At 56.7% G+C, this 26,688-nt stretch overlaps 13 protein-coding genes across 13 annotated transcripts; 6 read left to right on the forward strand and 7 right to left on the reverse strand.

Annotated features, from left to right (window-relative positions):
- Nucleotides 1–61: 61 nt before the first annotated feature.
- On the forward strand, nt 62–4,859 carry BKA78DRAFT_327622 (uncharacterized protein). Its single transcript, XM_066889531.1, has 3 exons — nt 62–861; nt 910–3,471; nt 3,517–4,859. The coding sequence occupies exons 1-3, from the start codon at nt 185–187 to the stop codon at nt 4,706–4,708; spliced, it is 4,431 nt and encodes a 1,476-aa protein (XP_066738457.1). The 5' UTR covers nt 62–184; the 3' UTR covers nt 4,709–4,859.
- Nucleotides 4,860–6,595: 1,736 nt separating this feature from the next.
- Nucleotides 6,596–7,822, reverse strand: BKA78DRAFT_327625 (Pex12 amino terminal region-domain-containing protein). The gene has a single exon (XM_066889532.1). It carries the CDS (start codon nt 7,805–7,807, stop codon nt 6,623–6,625), a length of 1,185 nt encoding a protein of 394 aa, XP_066738458.1. The 5' UTR covers nt 7,808–7,822; the 3' UTR covers nt 6,596–6,622.
- A 254-nt stretch (nt 7,823–8,076) lies between these two features.
- Nucleotides 8,077–9,743, reverse strand: BKA78DRAFT_327627 (putative Eburicol 14-alpha-demethylase). The gene is made up of 2 exons (XM_066889533.1): nt 8,432–9,743; nt 8,077–8,381 (listed from the first exon to the last, which is right to left on the reverse strand). The coding sequence occupies exons 1-2, from the start codon at nt 9,539–9,541 to the stop codon at nt 8,319–8,321; spliced, it is 1,173 nt and encodes a 390-aa protein (XP_066738459.1). The 5' UTR covers nt 9,542–9,743; the 3' UTR covers nt 8,077–8,318.
- A 1,210-nt stretch (nt 9,744–10,953) lies between these two features.
- On the reverse strand, nt 10,954–13,175 carry BKA78DRAFT_259543 (serine/threonine-protein kinase Chk2; the record flags this gene model as incomplete). The annotated part of the gene is made up of 4 exons (XM_066885383.1): nt 10,954–11,811; nt 11,861–12,456; nt 12,505–13,069; nt 13,122–13,175. 4 exons carry the CDS (start codon nt 13,173–13,175, stop codon nt 10,954–10,956), a joined length of 2,073 nt encoding a protein of 690 aa, XP_066738460.1.
- Nucleotides 13,176–13,276: 101 nt separating this feature from the next.
- BKA78DRAFT_58395 (uncharacterized protein) lies at nt 13,277–14,349 on the forward strand. The gene is made up of 4 exons (XM_066893416.1): nt 13,277–13,661; nt 13,711–13,818; nt 13,865–14,080; nt 14,137–14,349. The coding sequence occupies exons 1-4, from the start codon at nt 13,473–13,475 to the stop codon at nt 14,326–14,328; spliced, it is 705 nt and encodes a 234-aa protein (XP_066738461.1). The 5' UTR covers nt 13,277–13,472; the 3' UTR covers nt 14,329–14,349.
- Nucleotides 14,350–14,542: 193 nt separating this feature from the next.
- Nucleotides 14,543–15,267, reverse strand: BKA78DRAFT_357418 (uncharacterized protein; the record flags this gene model as incomplete). Its single annotated transcript, XM_066892216.1, has 3 exons — nt 14,543–14,869; nt 14,916–15,129; nt 15,185–15,267. 3 exons carry the CDS (start codon nt 15,265–15,267, stop codon nt 14,543–14,545), a joined length of 624 nt encoding a protein of 207 aa, XP_066738462.1.
- Nucleotides 15,268–15,827: 560 nt separating this feature from the next.
- BKA78DRAFT_290069 (putative actin-related protein 2/3 complex subunit 1A) lies at nt 15,828–17,130 on the forward strand. The gene is made up of 2 exons (XM_066885781.1): nt 15,828–16,115; nt 16,189–17,130. Exons 1-2 carry the CDS (start codon nt 15,893–15,895, stop codon nt 17,073–17,075), a joined length of 1,110 nt encoding a protein of 369 aa, XP_066738463.1. The 5' UTR covers nt 15,828–15,892; the 3' UTR covers nt 17,076–17,130.
- Nucleotides 17,108–17,812, forward strand: BKA78DRAFT_58446 (uncharacterized protein). Its single transcript, XM_066893417.1, has one exon. It carries the CDS (start codon nt 17,234–17,236, stop codon nt 17,765–17,767), a length of 534 nt encoding a protein of 177 aa, XP_066738464.1. The 5' UTR covers nt 17,108–17,233; the 3' UTR covers nt 17,768–17,812.
- Nucleotides 17,813–17,851: 39 nt separating this feature from the next.
- Nucleotides 17,852–20,028, reverse strand: BKA78DRAFT_300266 (uncharacterized protein; the record flags this gene model as incomplete). The annotated part of the gene is made up of 2 exons (XM_066887167.1): nt 17,852–17,986; nt 18,049–20,028. 2 exons carry the CDS (start codon nt 20,026–20,028, stop codon nt 17,852–17,854), a joined length of 2,115 nt encoding a protein of 704 aa, XP_066738465.1.
- A 323-nt stretch (nt 20,029–20,351) lies between these two features.
- Nucleotides 20,352–21,156, forward strand: BKA78DRAFT_334105 (pre-rRNA-processing protein pno1; the record flags this gene model as incomplete). The annotated part of the gene is made up of 2 exons (XM_066890167.1): nt 20,352–20,417; nt 20,497–21,156. The coding sequence occupies 2 exons, from the start codon at nt 20,352–20,354 to the stop codon at nt 21,154–21,156; spliced, it is 726 nt and encodes a 241-aa protein (XP_066738466.1).
- Nucleotides 21,157–21,349: 193 nt separating this feature from the next.
- On the forward strand, nt 21,350–22,540 carry BKA78DRAFT_58461 (uncharacterized protein). Its single transcript, XM_066893418.1, has one exon. The coding sequence runs from the start codon at nt 21,445–21,447 to the stop codon at nt 22,132–22,134; it is 690 nt and encodes a 229-aa protein (XP_066738467.1). The 5' UTR covers nt 21,350–21,444; the 3' UTR covers nt 22,135–22,540.
- A 406-nt stretch (nt 22,541–22,946) lies between these two features.
- BKA78DRAFT_300269 (uncharacterized protein) lies at nt 22,947–23,327 on the reverse strand (the record flags this gene model as incomplete). The annotated part of the gene is made up of 1 exon (XM_066887168.1): nt 22,947–23,327. One exon carries the CDS (start codon nt 23,325–23,327, stop codon nt 22,947–22,949), a length of 381 nt encoding a protein of 126 aa, XP_066738468.1.
- A 1,417-nt stretch (nt 23,328–24,744) lies between these two features.
- BKA78DRAFT_347744 (uncharacterized protein) lies at nt 24,745–25,102 on the reverse strand (the record flags this gene model as incomplete). The annotated part of the gene is made up of 1 exon (XM_066890570.1): nt 24,745–25,102. One exon carries the CDS (start codon nt 25,100–25,102, stop codon nt 24,755–24,757), a length of 348 nt encoding a protein of 115 aa, XP_066738469.1. The 3' UTR covers nt 24,745–24,754.
- Between the last annotated feature and the right edge of the window lie 1,586 nt (nt 25,103–26,688).

Raw genomic sequence — 26,688 nt, forward strand, 5'->3', positions numbered from 1 at the left:
CCAGCGGCCCACCTGGCTGGGCTCCCGCTAGGTGCCTACCTACACCTCTACCTCACACTCCACCATCTCCAGCTCCGTGCTCATCGACAACACATCCACTCCTTTCCTTGCTTCACTCGCGTCCCCTCCCTCCAACCTTGATTCCCCCATCTCGCGCGAGATTCCTCGCGCCCACTCCCCCGCCATGTTTTCGGGCTCGAGTTCCTTTTTAGGGGGAGCCAACAGCGCTCGCGGTCCGGGCCAGCCTCAGCAGCAATATGGCCAGCAACAACCCATGGGCGGCTTCGGCGGCGGCCTCCAACCTCAGCCCACCGGCTTTGGAGGTGCTCCTCTGCAACCTCAATTCACCGGATTCCCAGGCCAGCAACAACCGCAGCCCACCGGCTTCCAGCCCCAACCGACGGGCTTCCAGCAGCAGCAATCGGGCTTCCAACAGCAGCAGCCGCCGCAACAGCTTCAACCTCAATTCACCGGCTTCCCCGGACAGCCCCAGCAGCAATTTCAGCAGCAGCCGCAGCCTACAGGCTTCCAACCTCAGCAGACGGGCTTCCAGCAGCCCCAGCAGCAGCAGCCTCCGCCGCCGCCGGCACAGCCCCAGCAACCCCAACCTACCGGCATGACGTCTTCTCAGATGGCCGATTCGTTTCGAGGACCTAGCGCGCAACCTCAGGCTCCGCAGCCTACGAGTGCCAATTCCAAGATTCCGAGCATCCGCCTAAGCTTCATAACTGCTCAGGACCAAGCCAAGTTTGAGCAGCTCTTCAAGTCTGCGGTTGGAAATGGACAGGCCATGTCTGGAGAGCAGGCCAGGGACATCTTGATGCGGTCCAAGCTGAGTGGAGATGCATTGGCGCAGATTTGGTAAGAATCGTGCTCCGCAGATTGGGACTGGGGTTAACTGGTGTGTAGGACTTTGGCAGATACGACCAAATCGGGCCAGCTCCTCTTCCCCGAGTTTGCTCTGGCCATGTACCTCTGCAACCTGAAAATGGTTGGCAAGGACCTGCCGCACGACCTCCCGGAGCGCATCAGAAACGAGGTTTCTAGCATGGTCGACATTATTTCCTTCAACGTTGCCGATAGCGGGTCCTCATCCAAGCCGTCTGTTCCTACGATCCAAGCCCCCCAACCGCAGCAGCCGTCGAATTCGCAGCTACTCTCTAGCTTGCAATCGCAGCCTACTGGCTTCCAACCACAGCCAACTGGTTTCCAGCCCCAGCCAACTGGATTCCAACCGCAACCCACGGGCTTCCAATCTCAGCCAACCGGCATGCCGCAACCAGGTGGACTGCAACCACAGATGACGGGCTTCCCTGGACAACAAGGAGGTCTCCAACCTCAGCCCACTGGATTCGGCATGAACCAGAACAACTCGTCGATCCCGCCTGTTCCTCCCATTCCCACTGGACTGCAGCCTCAACCTACTGGATTTGGAATGGCGGCTCCTTTGAATGCGCAACCTACAGGCATGCCGGGTCAGTGGGGTCTCGTCAACACTCCGGCCACTGGTCTTCCCAATATTCAAAATCTCAGGCAACAGATGATGCCCCAGCCGGGTCGTGAGGGTGGCTTCAGTACTACGGGACTCCGCGGAAATGCTGTGGTGCCCTGGGCTGTCACAAAGGACGAAAAGAAGATTTATGACGACCTGTTCAAGGCGTGGGACGGATTCGGCAAGGGCTATGTTTCTGGCGAACAGGCCATTGAGATCTTTGGTCAAAGTGGTCTGGACAAGCCAGATTTGGAAAAGATTTGGACGCTCGCCGATTCCAACGACAGGGGTCGTCTGAACATGGACGAGTTTGCTGTCGCCATGCATTTGATCTACCGCCGGCTCAATGGCTATCCTGTGCCCAACAGGCTTCCTCCAGAGCTCGTTCCTCCGTCGACTAGGAACCTGAACGATTCGATCACTGCCATGAAGGGTCTCATTTCACGCGACGCAGAGGAGCGCAAGGGTTCATCAGCCTTCCTCCAGCCCCAAAGGACTGGCGTCAGCTATCTCAAGTCTCACTCTTTCCGTGGTGGAAGCCCAGTCACCGACGGCCGCAAGGATGCTACAGTTTACAAGTTCAACGACGACGACGTCGGCTACAGGTCAAGCGCTCGTCGCCGCCTTGGAAACGGAGGACGCTCACCATCGCCCGCTCAGCCCTCGTCGCCGGCATCTGACAGCTCGTTTGGAGAAAAGTCGATTGAGCAGCTCAAGAAGGAGATTAAAGAGAAGCAAGTGCTCCTTGATGCCATGGACTTTAGAGACGAAAACCAGGCTGAGCAAGACGAGGTACTGGATCGCAAGGACCGCAGGGACGCCGAGGACTTGTACCGCCGCATCAGGAACATTCAAGAAGACATTGACAGCCATCCAAGCGCTCATGTCCTGGGTGGGGGCTCCGATGCCGAACGCAGGGCTCTTTCGCGCGAGCTCCGTCGTCTGACTGACCGCCTTCCTGAACTTGCGTCCCACGTACGCAAGACTGAGCGCGCCATTGCAGATGCCAAGATGGAGCTTTTCCGTCTGAAGGACGCAAAGGAGCATCCTGGATCGGCCGCTTCAATTGTTGGAACCGGTCCTGGTGGCGCCATCACCGAGTCTGACCGCCTCAAGGCTCGTGCCAAGGCCATGATGCAAGCACGCTCGGCGGCTCTGACTGGCAAGCCGGCTCCCGCTTCCGCTGACGATTCGGGCGATGCCGCCAAGCGTCTCGAAGAAGAGACTCAGCGAATCCGTACTGAGAGGGAGAACAACGAGCGCATGGTCAAGGATGTTGAAGACAGTGTCACCGAATTTTCCAAGTCGCTCGAGGCTAGTCTCAAGGAGGGCACTTCTGGAGACACTACTGAACACGAGCGTCGCAGATGGGAGGACGGCCTTGGGGTCGAGGACGAGGTCAAGGACTTTATTTACGAGCTGCAGAGACAGAGCCGCTCTGCGAGGATCCGCAAGGAAGATCGGTCCAAGGACAGGCCTGCACCTCGCTTTGAAGAGCCTGCCAGGCCGAGCAGCGCGAGGGCTTTGGAGCCGCCGCGTGATGAGACACCCCGTCCTGCCTCGTCCTCTGGCGGCGGTGCGTCGTACTCTTCTTACAAGACGGCCGAAGAACGTGCGGCCTTTATCAAGCAGCAGGCTGAGCAGCGCATGGCTGAGCGCCTGGCAGCGCTTGGCCTGCGTGCGCCAGTGAAGCCGGGCGAGACGCCGCAGCAGCGGGCTGAGCGCGAACAGCAAGAAAGAGAAGACAAGCGCCGCAAGGCTGAAGAGGAAGATGCTCGCCGTGAAGCAGAAAGGCAGCGCAGATTGCAGGACGAGCAGGGTGTTCCTCCCCCTGCTGCCAAACCTGCTGGCAAGAAGCCACCTCCAGCGCCTCCTTCGCGCAAGGTCAAGCCTGACGCCGTGGACGAGGACACGAAGAGGGCCGAGCAGGCTCTGCGTGATCAGCAGGAGGCCCAAGAGGCACAAACCAAGGAGCTCGAGTATGTTCGCCGTATGTCTAGCAGTACCGTTGCTAACTTGAATAGGGATGAGGAGAGACGGCAAGAGCAGGAGATGGCGAGAGAACGCGAGGCTGCTCAAGAACGCTTGCGTGCGCTCGAGGAGCAGGTGCAGCAAGGCAAGCTCAAGAAGGAGGAAGAGAAGCGCAAGAAGAAGGAGGCCCAACGCGAGGCCAAGGAGAGAGAAGCTCGTCTCGCAGCCCAGCGTGCAGAGATTGAGGCTGCCAAGGAACGTGAGAGGCAGCTTCAACTTCAGCTTCAGGGCATGGGTGATGATGAGTCGTCATCCTCAGACGATGAAGGTCCTCGGGAAATCACACCACAAGAAACAACTCCCACTGCCAGCCAGGAACTGCCGTCAGAACAAACGGCCCCTCCACCTCCGCCAATGCCGCAACCAGCTGTCGATACTTCGGCGCGTCAACCCACGCCGCCGTCGTCGGTGACGAGCCCTCAGGCATCTGCAGTCACGAGCCCTGGCGCAGTCAACCACGAGGAGACCAAGAACCCCTTCCTCCGCAAGATGGCTCAATCGTCGGCGGGCGAGCCCAGTGCACCTGCACCGCCGCCAATTCCCACCATCTCTACCCCCGCATCGTCGACCGAAGTCTCGACCAACCCCTTCCACCGTCTGGTCCAGCAAGACAGCGCCAACAAGCAACAAGCTCTCCCCGAACCCGCCGCTGCGCCCGCACGTCGCGCCCGCCCTGCCGACGAAGACGACTGGTCCGTCGTCGATTCCGACTCGGACTCGGACTCATCCGAAGACGAGCGCCCCGGCGGCGGCTCTGCCAAACAACTCGCCTCGATCCTCTTCGGCACCATGGGACCTCCCCGCCCGCTCTCCTCCATGGACAACAAGGACTCGCCGACGGGCACGGGCGGCCCTGGCTCACGCGTCCAGAGCCCCGCCGCGGGCACCGCGGGCTCGCCCTCTGCCGGCGCGCCTCCAGCACCTCCACCCCCTCCGCCAATGCCTGGCAACGCCGCTCCTGGCGCTCCTCCACCTCCCCCGCCCATGCCCGGCATGACCGGCGCTCCACCCGCTCCGCCGCCGCCGCCGCCGCCGGCCCCTGGTGCGAGCAACGGTCCGCCGGCTCCCCCTGCCGGCGCGCCCGATCGCGGCGCGTTGTTGGGACAGATTCAGGCGGGCAAGGGCCTCAGGAAGGTGCAGACCAAGGACAGGAGCGAGTCTTCTGTGGCCGGGCGGGTGTTGTAAATGATGCGGAGTGCGTGATGGGGAGACGACGACAGTGGGGCGGATTGCGTTTTGCATTGTTGGTTGGTCGGTCGCGAGGTTGCTTGGGTTGCGGTCAGTGGTGTTGTCGTTGATTTGCCTACTACTAGTAATATATTCTGTTGATTCTTTGTCTTGGGCATGCCATGCCGTGTGCGTCTGTCTGCAGGAAAGGAAGTGAGTGACTCGGGTCTGGATTTGTGCTTCGCCCAACTATCGTCTTGCCGTCCTTTGATATAAGTGTGGGAGTAGATGATTGACAAGAACTTAAGAAGGAGCATGCGGCGTCTCATCCATGATACATCGACTCCCTCCCCCTGAACGACGCGGCGGAGAGCGGATATGTGGGTAGCGATGGGTGGATTTATCGCCACGTGCATGTACCAACAAGACAAAAAGATCTACAGGTATCCATCAACTGGCAAAGCACGGCAAGATTTCAACAGCCATCCTTCCTTGTACATGCGTCACTTGGGCACCTTGGCTGCAAGCCAGGAGGGCATTTAAGCCCCATTCACTCGCGTCATGTGGGGACTCTCCTGACCGTTGACACTTCTACCTGTCTTCAACGTGCACCACCAACGCACATATTGATTGCCGGCCTTGGGGCTTGGGAGGGTTGCGCAATGTTTTGCAAAGGAAGACATGGGTGGTGGGTAGGGAGGGAGATGATGGGTGCCACCTAGGTGCCCGGGTATGTAGATGACGGACAGACAGGACAGATGGAGTTTAGGAAAAGTCGCCGCTTCGACGTCCATGATTTCCGCCACGTCTCTAGGTGGTTGATTGTGTTTTGTCCAACGCGCCCTTGGCCGGACTCCGTGGGCTTGCTATGTACCTATGAAGGTAGCAAGAGTGACGCCCCTCTCTCTCTCTCTCTCTCTCTCTCCGCCATCTAATCGCAGACCTTGCTTATCCTATGCCTCTCTCTCTCCCTGCCTCTCTCTCTTTTTCCCTTCACCCAGCCCGCCGCCCATCCACAACAACGCATAGGCAATACTTGGTGAGCTCTCGCCGGCCTGACCGTCCAATCTGCTAGCCCTAAGCTCACAGAGCCCAAGGTATTGCACACTGCAGGTTGCAACCGACTCTAGCTTTTTGACAATAACAATGCGCAGAGATTGCCTTTCCTGCCAATGGCCTGCTCTAACCCTCCCCTCCCCTCCCAAACCTTACCCTACCCAATCCCTGTCCTTCCCGACGCACGCACGCACGCACGCACGTCTACCTTGCTTTCCTGACTCATTCCCTCCCCCACGATTCTTGATTGCGAAAACGCAAAAGGGAGAACACGAATGCGAATGCGAAAAATGAAGTAGCCCAACCAGCCAGCCAGCTGCGGCATGCGCGGTTTACGCAGACAGACGGAGAGAAGTCTTTCCCCGAGGAGGAGGAGGAGCAAGACGAGCCGGATTTCCCTAGTTGTTTTCTGCTCGGGGAGAGTGGCCCCATGTCGCGCTGTTTGTTGGTGCCTTGAGTTGGTGCCTTCCTCGAACGAATGGTGGCGCCAGTTGAGTAACCACCTCAGGCTGGGACGGTGGAGGTAGGTAGGTAGTAGGTGGCCATGAAAGGAGGAGAGAACGAGGGAGGGTGACGATTGTGCTGGTCGGTGCCTCGAGGAGAGGGTGGCTGGTTGGTTGGCTGGCTGGCTGGCTGGTATGTCGCTGTCTTGTTGGCAGGGGGCATGGGAAGGGGAGGATGGGGCAGAAGATGGATTCGATACGTGTATGAGGGAGCGCGTCGCATGGCCTGGCATGGCATGACATGGCATTCATTCATTGCGGACATCTGATCCATCCATCCAGGACCCATCCATTTCTCCCTCACCCCTTTCCTCTCCATCCAAACAAACCTCACCCGCCCACCCACCCCTCTCGACACGCCTGCCTGCCCCCCCTAACACCTCAACGGCAGCACATGCTGCGCCAGACAGGACTGGCGACAGAGCGGACAGTCGGGGCGCTCGCGGCACCAGTCGCCGATGCAGCCCCAGCAAAAGACGTGCCCGCACGTCGTCACGGCCGGCTCCTTCATCTCCTCGAGGCACAGCGTGCACTTGCGCTGCTGGCGGCCGGGCCCCGCCCACGCCATGGTGGCCGGGTCGGCCAGGTCGTAGCGGGGCGAGTGGCCGACGGGCGTGGCCGTTGTGGTTGCGATGCGGCGGGACTGCGAGGAGGACTGGGACGAGGGAGACGAGGATCCAGGAGAGGGGGTTTCGAACAGCAGCGCGTTGTTGGCGCTGTAGTCGGCCGCGTTGAGGCTGACCTCGACGCCGTGGTTCAGCACGGCGGAGCCGCCCGCCGCGGCGCCCGCGTTGGCCACCACGCTCAGCGTGCTGTGGGCGTGCAGGTAGCCCTGGACGGCCAGCTGCAGCACGAGCAGCACGCCCAGCACCTCGTAGCCGACGCGCTGCTCGCCGGGCTCGATGCGCCGCGTAAAGACGTAGCGCAGGCCGACCAGGCGCTTGCCGATCTGGTAGTAGGCGCCGCTGAAGTAGAAGACGGCGAGGCTGACGGCGTAGACGGGCGCCGGCGACGTGATGGTGTCGAGGTTGGAGAGGAGGTACTTTTGGAGGCCGAGGGAGAGTCCTCTTGAGTTGTTGCTCGCAGTAGTCGTGGTGCCGCCCTTCTCTTTCGCGTCCCTCTTCGCCGCCCGTCTTATCCGCGCCTCCAGCTTCGTCCTCAGCCTCCTCCTCAACGCGGGCAGTACCCTCCCCAGCCCATACGGCACCAGCACGCTGGCAAAAATGTAGGCCGCGCGCCGGACGACGCTGGGCAATCTCAGCGAGTCATCCTCGACCTGGACAATGTCGCAGTACTCCTCGCCGAGGGTGCGGTTGCCGACAAAGGTGGTCAGGCCCAGGTACAGCAGCTCGGCGAGCGTCTTGGTCTCGGTGGTCCAGGCGTGGGCGACGCGCGCGCCGCGCAGTTTGCGGAGAAGCGACGAGAGCTGCTCGAGGAGCACCGCGCTGAAGTAGGCGTCCTTTTGGTGCGAGCGGATAATGTCGGGCGCGGCCGCAAAGGAGTAGTGCGTCGGCGTCGTCATGGTGGGTAATTGGGCATGGTGTGGTTGTTTGATCATGTCGAAATGGTGTTGTAGCTGCACTGCGTCATTGGCAGAGATGCACACCTCGGCCCCGGCAGTGTCCGCCCCGCCCCGCGGCCGTCGTTCAACACCTACTCCATCGGGAAACCTGCCATTTACCACCGGAGCACTGGAAGTGTTTGCCGGAGTCCGTCTACAGCAGGCAAACGACTCGAGGTCACAGCTCACACCCGTACCAAGGCGACGGTCCTCACGGCGCGTGGCTGGCTGCAAGCACAGCGCGCCCGAAGCCAAGGCGCACAAGAGCGACGACTAAGTGGCCGACAGCTAACCATCGCAAGGGGTGTGTGGGGTTGGGCAGAAGTATCCTCGTTAAAATTAAAACTCTGTACAGACGTCTGTCCCTCAAGACGTGGAACCCGCCCAAAACAAAAAATGCACCCCAAGTCTACATATGCTCGCTATTGTTCGTTGACCCCCAAGAATCAGAGAAAACCTTGTCTCCCATGCGTGGCCGGACTATGCAAAGTGGATTCGTATGCTTCGTCTAATGCTTCTCCCTCCTCTCCCACTCGACGACGGCGGGACGCATGGGCTGCGAGAACAGCGACTGGACCGAGTTAGCGACACCACCTTCAGCTTTTCGAGACAACTGCTTACCGAGTAGTCAGTGCCGACGACGTTGGCGGAGCCGTCCAAGTTCCTAAACTTGAAGACGCGGACCATGTTGGCCAGAATCGTCTGCAGCTGCACGTACGCAAACTGCTCACCGATGCACCGATGACGACCGGCTCCAAAGGGCAGGTAAGGGCTGTTGGTGCCCTTGGACACCATGCCGTATCCATAGTCAATCTGCTCGCCGCCATCTTCCGGCGCATCGTTCTCGCCGTCCCAGCGGTGCGGCTCCCACATTTCGGCGTTGGGAAAGTGCTCCTCACACGTAGCCGTCACACCAGGAGAAGCGAGCAGGTCGTGAGAAGTGGGAATGGTGAAGACCTTGCCGTCCGACTGAATCTGAAGAGTCGACTTGACCTTGCGCATGATGCTGTGGATAGGTGCGTGCAGACGAAGAGTTTCCTTGACGACCTGGGCGTGCAGCTTGAGCTTGGCAAGGTCCTCGTGCCTGATCGCAGGAAGGTCATCGCCAAGAACATTCCTTTGCTCCTGGAGCAGCTCTTCGGTGATGTCGGGACGGGAAGCCAGGCGAAGGATGATCCACGAAATGGTAGACGAAGACGAGTGCTGACCAGCCATGAGCAGCGCAATCATGATGCAAGCAATCTCCTCGTCGGGCAGAGGAGTGCCGTTCTTGTAGGTCGAGGCCATCAGGTTCCAAATCATGTCCTCCGAGTCCTTTTCGACCTTGCCCTCCCTCCTGGCGCGGATAATTTCAGTGTAGACTTCGACCATCTTCTTGTGCGCGGCGTCGCGACGCCTGTTGTGGGGCAAAGGAGCGCGCGAGAGCTTAAAGTTGATTGGAACGAAACCCATGTCAAGATCGTGGTACAGGTCGGCAAAGGAGGCGTCAAACTTTTGGCGCACCTCCTTGCCCTGCAGCGAGCGCGAGGCGGTAAAGATGGTAACCTGGGCCATGGTCGTCGGCACGTCAAACTTGCCCGACTGACCCTTGAAGATGGGAGTGCGCTTGATGTAGTCCTCGACCTCGGCGGTGATCAATTCGACGTAGGAGCGAAGGGCTTCGGAGGTCAGGCCAAACTTGACAAACTGCGCCGATGAGTATGATTTTCCGCACGACCTTTTTGTTATCATACCTTCTTTTGCTCCATGAGCTTCGAGTTGGGGCAGTCGTAGACGACGCCCTTACCGAAGACCGGAGTGGTGAGGGGGCTGTAGACCTCCTCGGCGTTGACGTCCTTGAGCTTGCCATTGAGGATAAAGTCATTGCCCTTGGTGCCAAGGCAGACGGTGGTGGGCTTTCCGAGGAGGACAAAAGTAAAGACGTCGCCGTACTAATGAGCGTCAGCAACGCGCCGGCGCACGACAATTGGACAGCGGCACACCGACCTTTCTGCGATTTTCCGAAAAGAACTTGAAGGGGTCCATGCCGTAGGTGACGGTGCTTCCGATCCAGGGGAACCAGTGGAAGACGACCGGAGGACGGTCCGCCTTCTTGACGAGCAGCTGGCCGAGGACATTGAAGACGACGGAGAGGACGATGAAGGCAGCAAAGGCGGAAGAGACCTTGGCAAGGGTTGAGCAGTCGGCGAGGCGGTCGGCCAGGGGGCCCGCAATGTCCCCAAGAAGTCCCATGGTGTTGACCGAGGACAATCGGGAAGCAGGATGAGGGTAGAAGAGGAGAAGTAGAGGTAGGGAGAAGAGTGGAGGAATTATTGCAGGGCAACGTCAGGTCAGGTACAATCCAGGGCGGAAAGTCGCCAAGGCGGTCAACGCGCACAGCACCAGGCCCACTCGACCAAGTGGCCGAAAGCGCGCGCAGTGACAGTCGATTGCCGTTCAGGCCCTCGCCGTCGTCACTGCGGGAAGCCCAATTGAGAAGTACTGAAGGCTTGCGTCAGGGGAGTTCGCCATGCCGTACCGTCTGGCGGGTAAGCTTAAATGGCAGTAGGTACCGTTGAGCTTGAGAAGCTTCGCAGATGGCGATTCCAAGCTTTCAGGGACCTCTCACAGTCTCCACGGCGTCCACCCACAACGCCCACAGGCCCACGCCACAGACGGCACACGAAATGGTACGATTCTCACAGCGGCCGGCTCATCATGGTCCGATTGCACTCCAGCGTCCATTTTGAAGGCGACCAATGGCCGCCCGTCCATTTGCAGTCAGTCGCACACAACGGCGCCGTGCTCCGCCACAAACGGCTCGACGACGGCATCCTCTGCGGCTAACTGGCGCCTACGACTGTCTACTAAACAGGGTGCCACCAGGCGAGGCCAGCGCTACTTCAACTTGCTCTTCAACCCCCTCAAAATTCTCCCTGAAAACCATTATTTTGACAGCAAAAGAAAAGAGCAATAAATCGAAAAGGGAAATCATCGAGCCACTGCACCATTTTCCCCAAAAAATCAGTCACATGTCGGGGGATACAATGGAACATGCCGAACACCACAACGCCATGCCCAGCCCACTCTGGTGACACTCGAGCAAAAATCGCACCACAAACCAGTCAAAAGAAAAACGCGCTTCGCATCGCTCGCTGACAAACCTAGTCCGCCTTCTTCGTCGCGTAATTGGACGTCTCATCGCCAAATAGAAGAATGTCTCCCTTCCCGCCTGCTTCCATAAACTCTTCGGGAGCTCGATGCTTTGCGGGCGTGTCCTCCTTTTTAGCTTTCGCCGCCTCACTCAACATGGCCTTGGCGTGTGCCGACGTCGCGTAGTGAGCCCCATTGCCGTTGCCGTGTGTGTTGGTTTGCGAGCCATTTTTCTCGTAAATCTTGAGCGGGGCGCTGTCACTTTGCATCTCCACCACTTTGCTGACCCGAACGTCATTGATGGCGCTGAGCATCGTGCGCTCCCGCTCAACCTTGCGCTTGGAAAAGTCGAGTCCGTTCAGCGCTCCAGTGAGTCCGTCTGTAGAGTCCATGCTCATGCCAGGGTTGAAGTCGTTGCGAGTCCAAGGGTGCTCAAGGCACTGATCAATCGAGTAGCGCTTGTCGACGTCCACCGTCAGCATGCGGTCAATCAGGTCGAGCGCCGCGTCCCCGACAGAGTCCCAGTACGGGCTGGGATAGTCGAAACGGCCCATCTTGATCTGTTGCGAAAGCGTGTACGGGTTCTCTGGCGTGTAAAGTTCGTCCGAAAAGGGCGGAAATCCGCAGAGGCAAATGTAGAGCACAACCCCGAGTGACCAGACGTCGACGGCCTTGGTATATCTCCGGTGGTTGGACACCTCAAGAATCTCAGGGGCTACGTAGCTTGGGGTTCCGCACAGGGTCGTCGTGAAAGATTCTTCTCCGATGATTTTGGCAAGGCCAAAGTCGGCCAGCTTGACAGTTAGATCCTTGTCGCAAAGCAGAATGTTCTCGGGCTTGATGTCGCGGTGCACAATGTTGCGGTCGTGCTGGAATCACGTCAGCGCTCTGCATATCCTTGGCATCATGTCCACCTACAAGGTACTTGACTCCCTGGAACAGCTGGACAAACACCTTACGCGTCTCAGCCTCAGAGAGCTTTTGCTTCATGACGATCCAATTGAAAAGCTCGCCTTCGGCAGCAAGCTCCAACACCAGGTACACGCCATCAGCCTCGTCAAAAGTGTCCTTCAAACACAGCAGTGACGGATGGCTGACAGACATGAGCACCGCAATCTCCTGCTGCAACCCCTCGACTCGTGAACGCTCCGACGGTCCGTTGCGCTTCTCAAACTTCTTGACGGCATATCGCATTCCTGTTGCCTTTTCGATGCAGAGGTAGACGGAAGCAAAGTGACCCTTGCCAAGCTGTTCCTGAACGCTGTACTGTTGCCTGAAGCCATTCGGGGCATGCGTGGCTCGTGGATACCGAAAGGAGCACTTGGCTTCGTTGACAATGGAAATCTCGTCTCCTTCGCGCAACTCTCGTCGCTTGTTGCGGCCTACAAGGGCGTCGTTCACAAACGTGCCGTTTGCCGAAAGATCTTCTAGAATAGCGACCTTGCTTCCAGACTTGTTCTCCATGAAGAGCACGCAATGGCGGTTCGAGACAGTTGGCGCCGTGATGATTCGGTCTTAATTGATATCAGCATGCGGCCGTGGGAGAGAAAGTCTCATCTTACCGCACTCCGCGTGCCGGCCAATGAGGTAACCACCGGCCGGGACACCATCCTTCTTCTTCTTGTCATATTCCTCTTCCTGGCGTTCGAGTGCCCCAGGCCTCATGCTTTCCTTGCCAGTAGCCACTGCTGGGGGTGCGTGAGGCATTGGACACGCGCTACGCCGCTTCAACACCAAAGGATCCCCAAACACGGTATCCAAGGGCACCAGGTAGCCCCAGACGCCCTCGCCCTCCTCATCCTGAACCTCGTACCATGGTCCTGGCGGGTATACAAACTGCGAGTACGGCTGGGTGTCTGAGGGTGGGGAGGAAAGGCCGGTGCGTGAAGCAGAGTCGTCCTTGGGTCGGTCGTTGCCTGATGACCCGGTGGTCTGAGGTGTCGGGTTCGGGGGAGTAACGGTACCGTCCTTGTAGTCGGCCTCTGTGGCTGTAGAGCCTTTGTGGGTGACGGGCGAAGGAAAGGCTGCGTTTTGGGACTTGAGCGGTGTGGCAGGGTCGTGGACGCGTCGAGCCTCAGGCTCCGTGCGAGGCTTCTTGACCTCTGTTTCCTCTTCACCTGCGCTTTGCTTGGAGACATTAGCCGTGAGCAATTCAGCTGCGGTGAGGGCAAGCTTGTACCAAGGCGCGTTTCAATTGACTCTTTTCCGTCTGTGGAGCCGTCTTGTCAGTCATACTGAGGGCGTGTTGCCGCTTTCGGCTCGGACTATGGCGGACACGGACTCGAGCGCAGGCGTGTAAAGTGATGAAAGGTGAGGGCGAAACGCGGCGGAAGAAAAATATGTGGATTAGGTAGGGGTGTGGTGCATGGAGGGGAAGAAGTCGGGAGACGGAGTGGTGGACGTCTGCAACAGCTCTTTTGGTCTGCAGTCGCGAGGACGCCCAAGCACAGGGTCGCAGTAAGCATCGCGGTTTCCGTACTAGGGCACTTGGCGCGCGCCGGCATCCGGGGTACGATCAACACTCTCTGCGATGCGCAAGCTGAAACCCTTGGCTTTGCAATCGAAAATCCACAAGTCCATCGACTTTGACATGGCCATGGACGCGTTTCCGCATCTATCCCCCGACGCCTTCTCAGAAGCCTGTCGGCAACTTGTCGCGCGCTTCGACCGCCACGGACATGATCAGGATGCTTGGCATAAAGTCATGCTAACCACCGACGTGTGTTCTGGCCCTGAGATATCAATGGTCTGCTGCTCACCTTCTTCAGCAACAAGGACAGCAGGGGTTGCAAATTGTCCGCCGACTAGAGTCTGTCTCAAATACAGTAGTCACTGCTGCAGAAGACGAGTCATCTGATTGGAACGAAAGTGACGAAGCAAGTCTATCGTCGTTGGCTACGCTGCTTATACTAATCTGGCTAGGAAGCTCTGCCATCTCAGCCAAGCAATCCTCACGCCACGATAGAATACAGCATACATCCATCGCCTTCATACCGGGTCCCAGTGCTCTACATTAGCATCCAGGACTTCGATGGCGGTGGAACAACGTCCATTGACAGGATGGGAGAGTTGCTCATTCCTCCAGGCTTCAAATCGCAAGTCGATAGCGTGGGCATCATTGGCGCAGTGAGCATGACGGTAAGTGGATGGCACGATTCGGGAAGGCGTATCGACGCCTTGGTAACCTGCCACAGAACCACCCCGTGACAGACATGCCTGTTTTCTTCATTCACCCTTGCAATACGGCAGCAGCTCTGGAAGCTGCCGCCTCGACGCCGGATCCAAGCCCATGGGAATACCTCCAATTGTGGTTTGGAGTCGTCGGTGCGTGCGTGGGCCTCGATCTTCCCTTGGTCTTGGCTTCACATCAGGGCGGAGGCCCTTGAACGAGCCAGCGGCGCGAATATCGCAATCCTGCTTTGAGGGTATCAGAAATTTGCATAAACCAGAGAGACTCCGTAACTACCTTCCCAATCAAGACCCAATGCGTAACTCTCCGCGCCCAGGCAGGTCCAGAACACCTCGCCCACCTCGTCCTCGCCGCAATCACTTTTTGGCGCTGTCTGCCTTCGCTCTATGAGAAGGCGGACGGATCGATGATTATTCTTCATCAGACTCCTCCATGTCCATCTCGTCGTCTTCCTGTTCCTCTTCCTCCGCTGCAGGCGCAGCTTCGACCCTTTGCCGTTTTGCTTGTTCGGCAGCCTCCTCGTCTGCGCGCTTCCGCTTGGCATCTTCTGCGTCGGGTGCGGCACCGTTGGTAGTCGGCGGAGGGGGAAGCGATGCGTTGGGATTGTTGAAGATGGATTGCTGGAGAGAAGTCTGCGTGGTACCGGCGGACTGCTGCTGCTGTGCAGGTTGCTCCAGCACATAAGTCCCAAGGAGCTTGTTGAAGACATTCGACCTGCCTTTGGCGTAGGCAATGTTCTACTTGTATTAGCAGACCCGGGGGCCACATTGAAGCTGCACATACAATCTTGCGCCCGTGGAAGTTGTAGCCCTGCAGGGCCTTCATGGCCATGCCCGCCTTCTCCGCATTCTGAAAAACAATGTGTGCTTGTCCGCGCATCTTGCGAGTTTTCAGCGTGATGATGTCGATGACGGTGCTGTGGTTGCTGAAGAGCATGTACAGCTCGCGACGCAGATCGCCCTTGAGCAGCTTGTCATTGAGGTTGTTGCAATAGAGACTGCAAGCTGTGGTCAGCCAACTGCAAGAAGCTTTACGCGAAGAATAGCACGTACGTCGCACTGGGCGGGTTTTGAGCGGGAGGATGTTTGGCTGCCTTGGTGTTGTTCAGAGCATTCAAGCGCTCGGCGTGAGTCATGATGGGCGAGCGGTGGAGTGCCGAGCAAGGAGGAGAGGGAGTCGGAGGAGAAGTGGATGCGTGAGGCTCTTTGTGAATGTTGCGTCTGGTGAAGTTCAAGAGGGAAACGCGACCACCACTCGACGGCCGTCGGGATCTCCAACCGACGTTTCACCGAGTGTGTCTTACACGCTGGGAAGTCTGTAAGGATGCATAACGACGCATCGCAGAATTGGTCAAAGATTCTTGAACAATTTTTGCAGATTTCGAAGCCGTGGTCAGGGTACTGTCAAATTTATAGTCTTCAAGGTGACCCTCGCAATGTAGAACCACCAATTGAGCTACTTCATCTGCTGCCACTTTGGACCCCCTGAAAAGCTTGTAACTACTCAAGACTTCCCATTGAATCATTTTGAACATGGAGATTGTCAACCCAAGTTCAAGAAAGCCATTTGGTCTGTTAAGACCAAAACCATGAAGCTCGCCGGCGAGCAGTAGAGCAATTTGCCCAATTGGGACTAGCTCAGGTCCCGCTGCACGGCGTCATGGTGGATCCTCCGACGTGCTCCCTCCTAACCACTACATCACCTCCTACCACTCGCTCCAGCAATAGTAGAGTGCTCCTCCTATTGCTCCACACGCAACAATGGCTCCCGCCGAAGTCCACCACCTCTTCCACCGCTCAATCGCGGACCATTCGTTCTCCGCCGACCGCCAGACCCTCGCCGTGACGAACCAGAACAATGTCGAGCTGTACACGCGCGCCGGCTCGCACTTTCAGCTCAGCGACGAGCTGACGGGCCACGACAAGACTGTCACCGGCGTCGACATTGCGCCTCGGAGCGGCAAGATTGTGACCTGCTCCCAAGGTAAGCAACCGCCCGCGAGCTTCCCCAGGCACCAGCCATCCCCTAGCCGCTCGACTGACATCAATCCCACCAGACCGCAACGCCTACGTCTGGGAGCCGACGGCTGCCGGCTGGAAGCCGACCCTCGTGCTCCTCCGCATCAACCGGGCCGCCACGTGCGTGCGCTGGTCGCCGTCGGAGACCAAGTTCGCTGTGGGCAGCGGGGCGCGCGTCATCGCCATCTGCTACTTCGAGGAGGAGAACGACTGGTGGGTGTCTAAGCACCTCAAGAAGCCGATCCGCAGCACCATCACCAGCGTCGCGTGGCACCCCAACTCGGTGCTGCTGGGCGCCGGCTCGGCCGACGGCCACGCGCGCGTCTTTTCGGCCTTCATCAAGGGCGTCGACCAGCGCCCCGAGCCCAGCCCCTGGGGCGAGCGCCTGCCCTTCAACACCGTCTGCGGCGAGTTTTTGAACAACACGGCCGGCTGGGTCCACGGCGTGGCCTTTTCGCCCAGCGGCAATGCCCTGGCGTTTGCCGCGCACGACAGTTCCGTCACGGTCGTCTACCCGTCGGCGCCCGACGCGCCGCCCCGCGCCGTGCTGAGCGTGACGACGCAGCTGCTGCCGTTCAACGGGCTCATCTGGACGTCGGAGCAGGAGATTGTCGCCGCCGGATACGACTGCGAGCCGTACCGCTTCCAGGGCAACGAGGGCGGATGGGCGCTGGCGGGCGCCCTGGAGAGCAAGGCGGCGCAGCCGGCCAGGCTCGGCGGCGGCGGCGAGGACGGCGGCGAGGAGAATGCCCGCCAGCTTTTCAAGCAGATGGACCTGAAGGGCAAGGTCAAGGACGACACGAAGCTCCTGACCACCCACCAGAACGGCATCAACACGGTCCGAGTGTTCCAGGAGGCTGGCGGCCGCGTCTCCAACTTTAGCACGGGCGGCGTCGACGGCAGGATTGTCGTGTGGAAGGCTTAGAGTGTGGATACCAAGGGGCTGGCGGCGTGCAGACAGACAGATATCTCAACACCATTGAAAAGCAAATCCCATCTTATTCAGAGCACAAATGATTACCATCTCGGCCCTTGCCCGCCGTGCCGTACGTCCGTGTTCTAACCAGCCCCTCGCCGGATTCTATGACCATCATGGCGCGGAAAAAAAGGGCAAACATCACTCCCAAAGGACGGAATACAAGACAGCCGTCAAGCCAACCAAGCAAAACGTCAGAAGCCGTGAGTGGCAGCAGCCGACGCGAAAGCAGACCCACGCAAAAAGACCGGGACAAGGATAGACAAGAAGACGGATTCACAAAAGCAAAGCAAGGATCAAACGACCACAATACTCGCATATTCAAGGAGGGGAGGAGAGCATCCCGATTGCAATGCCATTGCTTACTTTGGTTCTTTCGTTTCCTAAAGCATGTATGTATCCCAACGGACCGCCCCGCTCGTTCGTTCGTGCGGCCGTCCGTCCGGCCGTCCGTCCGTTGGCCATCCCCCCCGGTTCCGTATGTACCTATAACGCCGTCGCTGGAGAGCACTTTTTTGGTGGGTGGGAAGAGAGGGTGTGTAGGTGTAGGTAGGTGTAGGTGTGGCGGAGGAGGTAGAAAGGGTGTATGTAGAGAGGAAGGAAGGAGTGATTGTTTGCGTGGAGAAAAGGGGGATTGCTAGGGCAGGAGAAAGATTTGATAAAGGAGGTGGAGGTGGAGGGGAGGATGAGGTTGTGGGAGAGAGGAGCGCGGGCAACCGCTTGGGCTAAGCTATGTTGCCAGCCAGGCCGATGAAGAGGGCCTGCGCGGCGAGCTGCAGCGTCCAGATGCCGACCTTTTTGAAGCGGCGCTTGCGTGTTTGGTGGTCGTCGTTGATGTCGCGCACGAATGCTTCGTAGACCTGTCTCCAGCGTCAGTAATCAATTCAAAGAAAGCCATACTTTGGAGTACAGGGTCTCTCACCTCTTTGGACAAGTCATCCATCAACCCGCTGTCGTAGATTGTCCACGAACCGTCAAACTCGCTGACGCGCTTGACAACGCGGCAGTTGACGGGGATGAAGGTGCGCTTGGAGTTGATGTACGCAACGATGGGGCGGATGAGGGCGTTGTTAATGTACGAAATGTCGTTTGTGAAGAGCGGGACGGCGGCGCGCACGTCGTTGAGCTGCACCCGTATGTCCATGACGATGAAGCGCTTGTCGTCTTCAGATACTGCCGGTTCTCCGCTAAACAGAAAGCTCTTTGATGGATGATCGGTCTCCCGGTCGACGAATGAGTCGGTGGCATTGCGGGGTGCGGTAACGGTGGCCTCCATGCGGTCGTAAAAGTCGGACATGACCTTGGCGATGCTCTCATCGTTGTCGGTGGGGAACATAATGTCCGCTACAATGTCGACATTTCCTTCATGTATCCATCCAAATGGACCCTCGACCCCACGGTTCAAGTGGTCAATGTTGAGAGCGTCGATCCTGATGCGGCTGTGCTTTTTCCACTGGTTTGGCCCATCTTCAGATTCGGTGCTCGAGACGAGCTGGCCGCCGGTGTAATTGTGCGTCTGTCGAGGATGAATGGTAAACAGCGAGTTGTCAAATGATCCAGACATGTTGTTTGCTGCCAAAAAGTCGTAGAAGAGCCATTGCTTGCGCAATTGGGGGAGGTCGCAGGAGTAGATGCTGACTGGAAAAGGACGAAAGTCGTTTGGTTGATAAATGGTGACGAGCAAATCTTCCATTTTGAACGAGTCCAATTCAAAGTCACCAGGGTTGTGCTCGTGCTTGTACGTCCTCGGGTCAATGTATTCCTCGGGTGCTTTGAGATGGGTGCGGTCCACGACGCCACGAACACCCTTGATTTCCACGTCCCGAAGCAGCCCCTTGCCATTGAACCACTTGGTAAACGACAGCGTCACATTCACAGTTTCCATCGAGACGTCGAATTGCGTGTAGTTGCCATCGTCTTCCTCGACTGGTTCGAAGCGCTCCTTAGCCGCGGCCGCAGCGGCTGCTGCTGCTTGTTCTTGCGATCCTTTGCTGACTTGAGCCTGGCCTTGTCCTGGTCTTCTCGACACAAAGACATTTTTGAAGCTTATGACGCCATCTCCCCATTTTGGCACAATCGCCGACTCGAAGACGACCTTGATGCCGGAAGATTTGGTGAGATAGTTTCCTATCCACCGGGCGAGAGTCTCCTGGGCAAACACAGTGTTCACCAGGAAAATGATCAAGGAGAAGAAGGTGGTGGTTCCAATAATGACCCAAGCAAGATGACCTAGGAGAATCCACGAGAAGAATGCACTAATGTCATCCATGTTGAACTTGCGCCCGCTCCGGATCGAGAACCATTTGAAATGCACCTTGAACCTGGACCATGCTCCATTAGCAGCAGCGAGGAGTTCCTCCTTGCCAGGACGATGCGGCAGATGCGGCAAACGATCCAGCAGCTGTTTACTGGAGCTAGCGCCAGCTACTTCGGAAGTATCTTTCACCTTTCCGTTTTGCGACAGCTTCTGCTGGGGTCCCGGTTGAACGGGGTTGCCTTTCGGTTGGTTCCCATCGCTAACCGAGCTCTTGTTGCGGCGGTTGTAAACGCCTCTTCGCCGTCGCGCAGTATTGGAGGAAGACCTCGCCCATGACTTTACTGCAAGCTGATATATCCTCGAGTCTTGAGGTTTGCGTGAAGGTCGTGCGGCCGAGGTTGGCGGAGCGCGTCCGAGTCCTACGGATGACGTCGTCGTGGGACGCGAGAGGGAGAGCCGAGACGCGTCTTGCAGCCGCCACGAGGCGGCAAACGGTCTCGAGGACAGTGTCCTAGCGGAATATGCCCAACCCGAGGGGCTTTGGAGAAGAGGTCGCGCAGCGCATGGCGACTGCGCAGTGCGGAGCAGGTCGACGATAGAGAGCGAGGTTCTTCCGCCGACCCGAGCGGCTACATGGCGACTCATTATCGGGGGTGCGTGGACATGACGGACCGGTAGATTCGTAGGCGACCGTCACTGGAGTCGATAGGAGGCGTCGGCAGCCTTTAAGGGCAGAAGTTGGCGCGTAGTCGGGACATGTCGTGGGAATGACGCTGGCAGCCAAGGAACAAGAGAAAAGCAGATCGCTGAGTGCACGCGCTAGCCGGCGCACGGTCCACACTTTACTTCTCACCGCGTTCGTTCAAAAGATTTCCAGCGCCAACCACCAACCACCGCACACTTCGCCGCCCCCCCTTCGGACCCTCCTTTTTCTTGCAAACGGACCAAGGACATACAAAACTCTAGCCATGCCTGCTCCGACTGCGCTCTTGCGCCAGCCCGAGGCTGTTGCCGAAGACAACGCCATGACTGATGTGCCCCAAGGCAAGAAATTCCCAAGAAGACTTGCGACTCTGTCTAACAAACAAAATAGAAGGCGACGTCCCGCTCGAGATTAACGCCGTCGCTGAGCCTGCTGAGCCTGCTCAAAATGCTTCGGAAGAAATGCAAGTCGACACCGAAGGCCGCCCACACTTCGCCCCAGCCAAAGACATTCCTCGAATCCTGCGGGTCGAAACACGCAAAGTCCCCGTCCCACCGCACCGCATGACACCGCTCAAGGCAGCGTGGACCAAGATTTACCCTCCGCTGGTCGAGCACCTCAAGCTCCAGGTGCGCATGAACGTCAAGAACAAGGCGGTGGAGCTGCGCAACTCGCGCCACACGACCGACTCGGGGGCGCTGCAAAAGGGCGAGGACTTCATCAAGGCCTTTACGCTCGGATTTGACGTCGACGATGCCATTGCCTTGCTCCGCCTCGACGACCTTTACATCGAGACTTTTGAGATCAAGGACGTCAAGACGCTGAACGGCGACCACTTGAGCCGTGCTATTGGCCGCATTGCCGGAAAGGACGGCAAGACCAAGTTCGCCATTGAGAACGCCTCTCGCACCCGTATTGTGCTTGCAGACCAAAAGATCCACATCCTGGGCGGCTTCAAGAACATTCACGTGGCGAGAGAGGCCGTCGTCTCGCTCATTCTGGGTGCGCCCCCTGGAAAGGTGTACGGCAACCTGCGCACCGTTGCGTCCAGGATGAAGGAGAGGTTTTGAGCGCGGTAGCAATCTTCTAGGCATGGGATGGCGTTGGTGGATCTGGACCGACATGGTCGCAAAAGTTGGCGTTACGGGTTTACGGTGGATGGATACCATGAGAACAGCTCGGATACGATTTCTGACGGCATACGCAAATTGAATTGACTGGGAAGAGTTCCATTCAAGCCTTATTCTGCTTCAATTCTCTGCCCTGTCCATCATGAAGTTGCCGATCGTCTTGTCGCAAGTGCATGTGTTGTTCGTTGGTGGGTTTGACTGCTCCCAATTAGCTCGTTGGGAATAACTATGGGGGAGATCACTTACCTGATATTCCCAAGGAGTCCTCGCGCCCTGTCCTTCGTGTCGCTCCCGAGTATCTTGTTGAATACGGACTTTGTTCGGTCATTGGTGGGTTCGACTGCTCCCCGTCAGCTCTCCGAAAACCCAACCTGGCGAGATCGATCACTCACTCGGCGTGCTCACAAGGAGTCCTCATTCCTGCAAGCTCTTCACGGTAGCCCGAATGTTGGTCATGAGCACCTCCAAGTAGTCGATGACGCAAGGCCAGTTCTCGTCGCCAACCCTGCCGACCGACCTTCTGACATCCTCGGCAATCCTCTTGCAAAGCTCCGCGTCAAGAGGGTTCTCCAAAAGGTCGTTGGTCAACTTGTTCAGCTGGAGAACCAAGTAAGCCACCTCGTGGTCTTCGAGGTACTGGAATGGCTCCTTGCGGGCGCAAACGTCGGCAATGAGTTCTTCCATTGGCGCAACTTCTGCGCGCTTGCGGTCGTACTTGCTGGCATTGGTCTCTTCGGCGCCGCACTCGGCCATGGCCTCTTTCCAGGCCCTTGCTTGGTCGCTGGACATGTTGGTGTCAAAAGGGGGTGTTTGGTGAGAGGTTTGTCGAATTGGGTGTTTGGAGGAAGTGGTGAAAGGGAACGGTCGCCGCTGAACAGGCTTCAACAAGTGAGTCTTGCGCGCAGGGTCGACGACTAATTGTCGACTAAGCATTCATGTTGGGCAGATGGATTTCAAGTGACTAAGTTAAGATTTGTGCATACAGGGAGTATTCGAGCAGCTCACTACTTAGGGACTTGGATACTTGAGCTTAGATGTATGTATGTGGGGAGCATTCAAGCACCTTACTACCAAGAGACTTGGACTTTGAAGCTCACACGACGTATACGTACAGGGAGCGTTCAAGTGCCACAGCCAAAAGAGTTGGACGTTTGAGCTCCAAGCTGGCGTTTGAATGACGAAGTAAAGATGATTGCATACAGGGAGTGTTCAAACACCACCGCCGAAGGACTTGGACGTTTGAGCTCGAAGCCGGTGCTCAAATTTTCAAGTCAAGATGTGTGTATACTGGGAGCATTCAAGCACACGGCACCGCCTTCGAGTTGACACTTTGCGACCCACTGGCCTCAAGCCAGCAAAACATCTCGGTTATCCAGTCTTGCATTCCATGTCTACCTGCGTTGACTGAAGAGTCCATCTCACGACCTGACTGCTTCATAGAACCGAGGTTTCTCTCCACTCTGTCCAACCCTTATCCTGCTCGCTCAAAGCTGCACCTAAAGGAACCCAATCGGTCGTTATACGGATGGTAGGCTAGACTTCAAGATCAGCTTACTGGAGAGAACGTTCAGGATCGAATTACTTACCGCTCGCCCCTGGAAGAGTTCAATACTTCAACTCCTTGAGTAGAGCTACAATGTTGCTCAGGGCCATGGCATCCTGGAGTCCAACGTCAGCTGCTGAAGAGACCACACCAAAGCGAATCACTCACCGCTTGCTCCCGGAAGGTCTTACTGCTTCAAGTCCTTGACCAGAGCAACAATGTTGCTCAGGGCCGCCTTGATGGCATCAGTGCGACCGTGGTTGATGGTCCTCGAAACATCCCGGACAGCGCTCTTGACATCCTCCCTGATGTCAACGCAAAGCTCAATGCTGAGAGGGTTCTCGGTGCGGATGGCCTCTTTGGCCAGGATGCCGAGCTGCTCAATGATGAAGGAGCGCTGATGCTCCACCAGGCCGTCGAACGGTTCGTCGTAGACGTAGAGGCTGCAGGCGAGGTCCTCGAAGACCTTCGACTTCTCGCGAGCCTCCTTGTACTTGGAGCGCATGGTATCCATGGAGTCGTTCATCAGTCGATGAATGGACTGTGCCTGAATTTTAGAGGGGAGCATGTGTAGATGGATTGAGGACAGGGAAGAAAGACGTGTGGAGAGAAGTTGTGAGATAATGTCCGCTGCCTGTGATTCTCAGCTGGCTGGATCCTCAGCCCGCGCGAAATTCACTGACCGCGCGGAGACCGCGCGAACCTGGAGTGTATTCACCACAGTGGTTCCTGTCGAGCGTCTTCTGGAAGCAGATGGAGTATACCAGTGTTTGCTTTGAATACAAGTCGCTGCTCAAAGACGGCGCATCCCGAGCCACAAGCTTCTAGACAACCCACCTGCTTTAAGCACGCAAATCAATCCTATCCTGATCACTCCCCAAAGCAACGAGATTACACACCCAAGAGAACCGAAATAGCTGTCCATCTCAAATCAACAGGTCAGAACCGACCTCGGTAACAAGGGAGGGAAGATGGTGTTGAAAAACAACTCTGGCACAATCATCTCGGCGGCAAACAGCACAGTCACTCGCAAATCTCTCCATCCAAGCTTCAGCACAAACGCATAGCACATAGATCCAAGGGTAAGATTTCAATCCAGTGTAAATTAATCGGAAAGGAATCGAACCAGTGAAGCCTAACACCCGCCCTGACTTGTGCTCTGCTAACATCCCTGGCCAGAACCTACCAACTCGCCTCATCCGGACCGCGTCATCTATCCATCTGTCCCGACTGTCGAAGTCAGTTCGAAGCAAAGAGACCAGCGAATCGCGTCACTTAAATCGCCATGTGCCCAGGGGCTTGATGCCACGGAAGACTTAGCTGCATCACGGATGCTGCCTACCACCGTCCTGAGTTAGCCAAGCAACCCTTAAACTCCTCCGCAACATCCTTGACAGTCGACTCAATATGCATCGCAATCCTGGCGCAGACATCAAAGGCAACGGGGACAGCCGTCTTGGCCGGAATGCCGAGTTGCTCGACAGGGAAGGCGCATTCCTCGCGGTTCAGGAGGTCGCAGGGGGTTCGGCTGCTGTATACATGCGAGGCGGGGAAGTCGATGACGGCGCATTTGTTGGGGAAGATGGTCAAGTCGCGGATTTTCTCGTCGCTCATGGCTTTTGGGTTGAGTGGAGTCTTTGGGGGAGGTGGCTGCGTTGCAGCGGGATTCAGGGGGCGCAATTTGAGAAGACAGGATGGCAGTTCAGAGTTGCAACAAGACTGGATGGTTCAATCTAAGTACTCCGCCGGATTCTCCTCGTGTCTATCGCAGACTCCTCCTTGAATATGCTGAAGGTGCACACAGGCTTTTCAACACAATTCCAAGCCACCTGCCAACCCACTCTGACTGCATCACGTCCAGCATCCCAATCTCTTACTGCAGTCTCTTTTGATGATCTCGAGCTCGAACGTTCCGAATCCAAGCGCCTACGGTTCAAAAACCTAGTTCATGCGCACCGGCTTCATATGTAAGCTTTATCGGATATCGAAACCAGGTCAGAAAATTCTTACCCCTTCAGCCCGGGATTGTTCCATTGCTGCGCGCGCTCTTACTTCTCGGCAGATTCCTCTCATCTTCCTGCGAAGGTACTTTCCCCGGACATTCCGCAATCCCGGATCCAACACTAGAGCCTGCCGCAAACAGCTTTCGATGTCATTTACAATGACTTGACAAACTTCCAAGGAGAATCGATGCACCTCTGGGGTTATTTGGTCGATTTCTTGAATCACATAATCTCGTTCTTCCTCGAGAAGCTCAGCATACTCGTCAATTCGAGCGTACATATGGAACTCAATATCCTCAAACAGCCTGACCTTGGCGCGCTCAGAGTCGTATGTGGTCATTGTGAAGCTGGTTTTTGCTTGGCGTGAACGGTAGCGCTGGCTTGCGTAAATGTATCGAGCTGTGTGTTGTTGAACTGGGGTCCTTGGGAAAGTTGGGAGTGTTGTTGTCTGTACTGTAGAGAAAGTGTTATCACTCCAGCGCTAAATACCCCCTGGATTCCCCCTATTCACCACAGCAAGACCAAACAACAGCTTTTTAAAACATCACACCACGCCAATGAGATAATTTTTCGGCTATGTCTTGTGTTGAATCTACCTACGAAACACTGTCTAGCTGAACTCATGTGGCGTGTCTCGCTCACTGTGCCTTGATCGGTTCAGTTTGTCTTAGCTTTTGGCTGAAATTCTTTCTCGGAGTTTTGCTCGATGCATTTCTTCTAGCCAATGCTGCAATGAACATGACGCTGGTTGAGCTGAGCATATTGTTGGTTGGTGAACGCTAGGGGAGGATGTCGAAGAGGAATGGCAAGCGCGGACCACAGACGAAAATCCCCTCTATTGAATCGCATTTCCTCCACTGAGTGATACTGACTGTTTTGGCCACAAGCCACCATAGTCTCGCTTGAAAAAGACTCAAATCTCATGTTTTGTTTCTGGACCAAGCTTCAGACAATCCACCGAGCCATGTAGACTGTGTTGCCAACCACTTCCTACTGTCACAATTCCAGCGCTCTTGGGATCTCCAAGTCGAAATCACCTTTTCTGTCAGCCCAACCTCAATGCGCTTTGCGGCAAGAAGAAAAGCTCACCATTTTTTATGCCTCAGGCCCCAGACCTCCGTACGGATGTCATTCATCACCAAATTTCGGTATTGAAACCGACGAGACTCCGGCATTCTTGAAGTCTTCTCCATACAGGCGACGACATCAGCCACTACTTCCACACATCCATCATAAGTCAAAGTATTGAGATGATTGGTAAGAAGGCTGATTTGCTCGACGAAAAACTTGCGGTCATTCGCGGTCAATTTGGAGTCGTGGTCGTTCTGATTGGAAATTTTGTAGACTAGGTCTTCGAAAAGTTTGGCCTTTTGACGCTCAGAGTGATAGTATTGCGCATTCTTCTCTACGTCCGTGTTCATATTCTCGCGGGTCTTGGATTGAGAAGGGTTGTGCCGCTCTGAGTGGGGTTGCGGGCCAAGTGTCGATTAAGAGCAGGAGGGGTAGCGGACTGGAATAGGGAAGGTGCTTCTAAGCTTCTCCAACAAACACTTTTTTGAAAATCGCCAGTCTCCTCGAAACAAGATCTCGCGGGCAAATTTCTTCTTCAATTCTTTGATCTCAATATTACCAAAAAGCCCATCGAAGGCTCTAGCCGAAACCAAGAGGGAAGCCTCATAACCGATTTTCCGAGCGCTATAACCCACGCCGCGCAGTCTCAACTCTCGTTATTCAGATCCAGGTACTCCCCCGCATCGGTTTGGTCGTAGACCTCATCGATGATAGCCTGGAAGAGTCCATGTTTATCGCGCTGCGAGTTGTAGGCTTCCATTATGGGGCAAAGTGAGAATGGTGGAAGTGGGAAGAGTGTTGATGATTGTACTGGTGAAGATGTCTCCATGGCTTTCTCTTTTAAGTATCTCTTCG

Source organism: Phyllosticta capitalensis (genome assembly GCF_038381095.1).
Source record: "Phyllosticta capitalensis strain CBS 128856 chromosome Unknown BKA78scaffold_13, whole genome shotgun sequence".
Taxonomy (NCBI): domain Eukaryota; kingdom Fungi; phylum Ascomycota; class Dothideomycetes; order Botryosphaeriales; family Phyllostictaceae; genus Phyllosticta; species Phyllosticta capitalensis.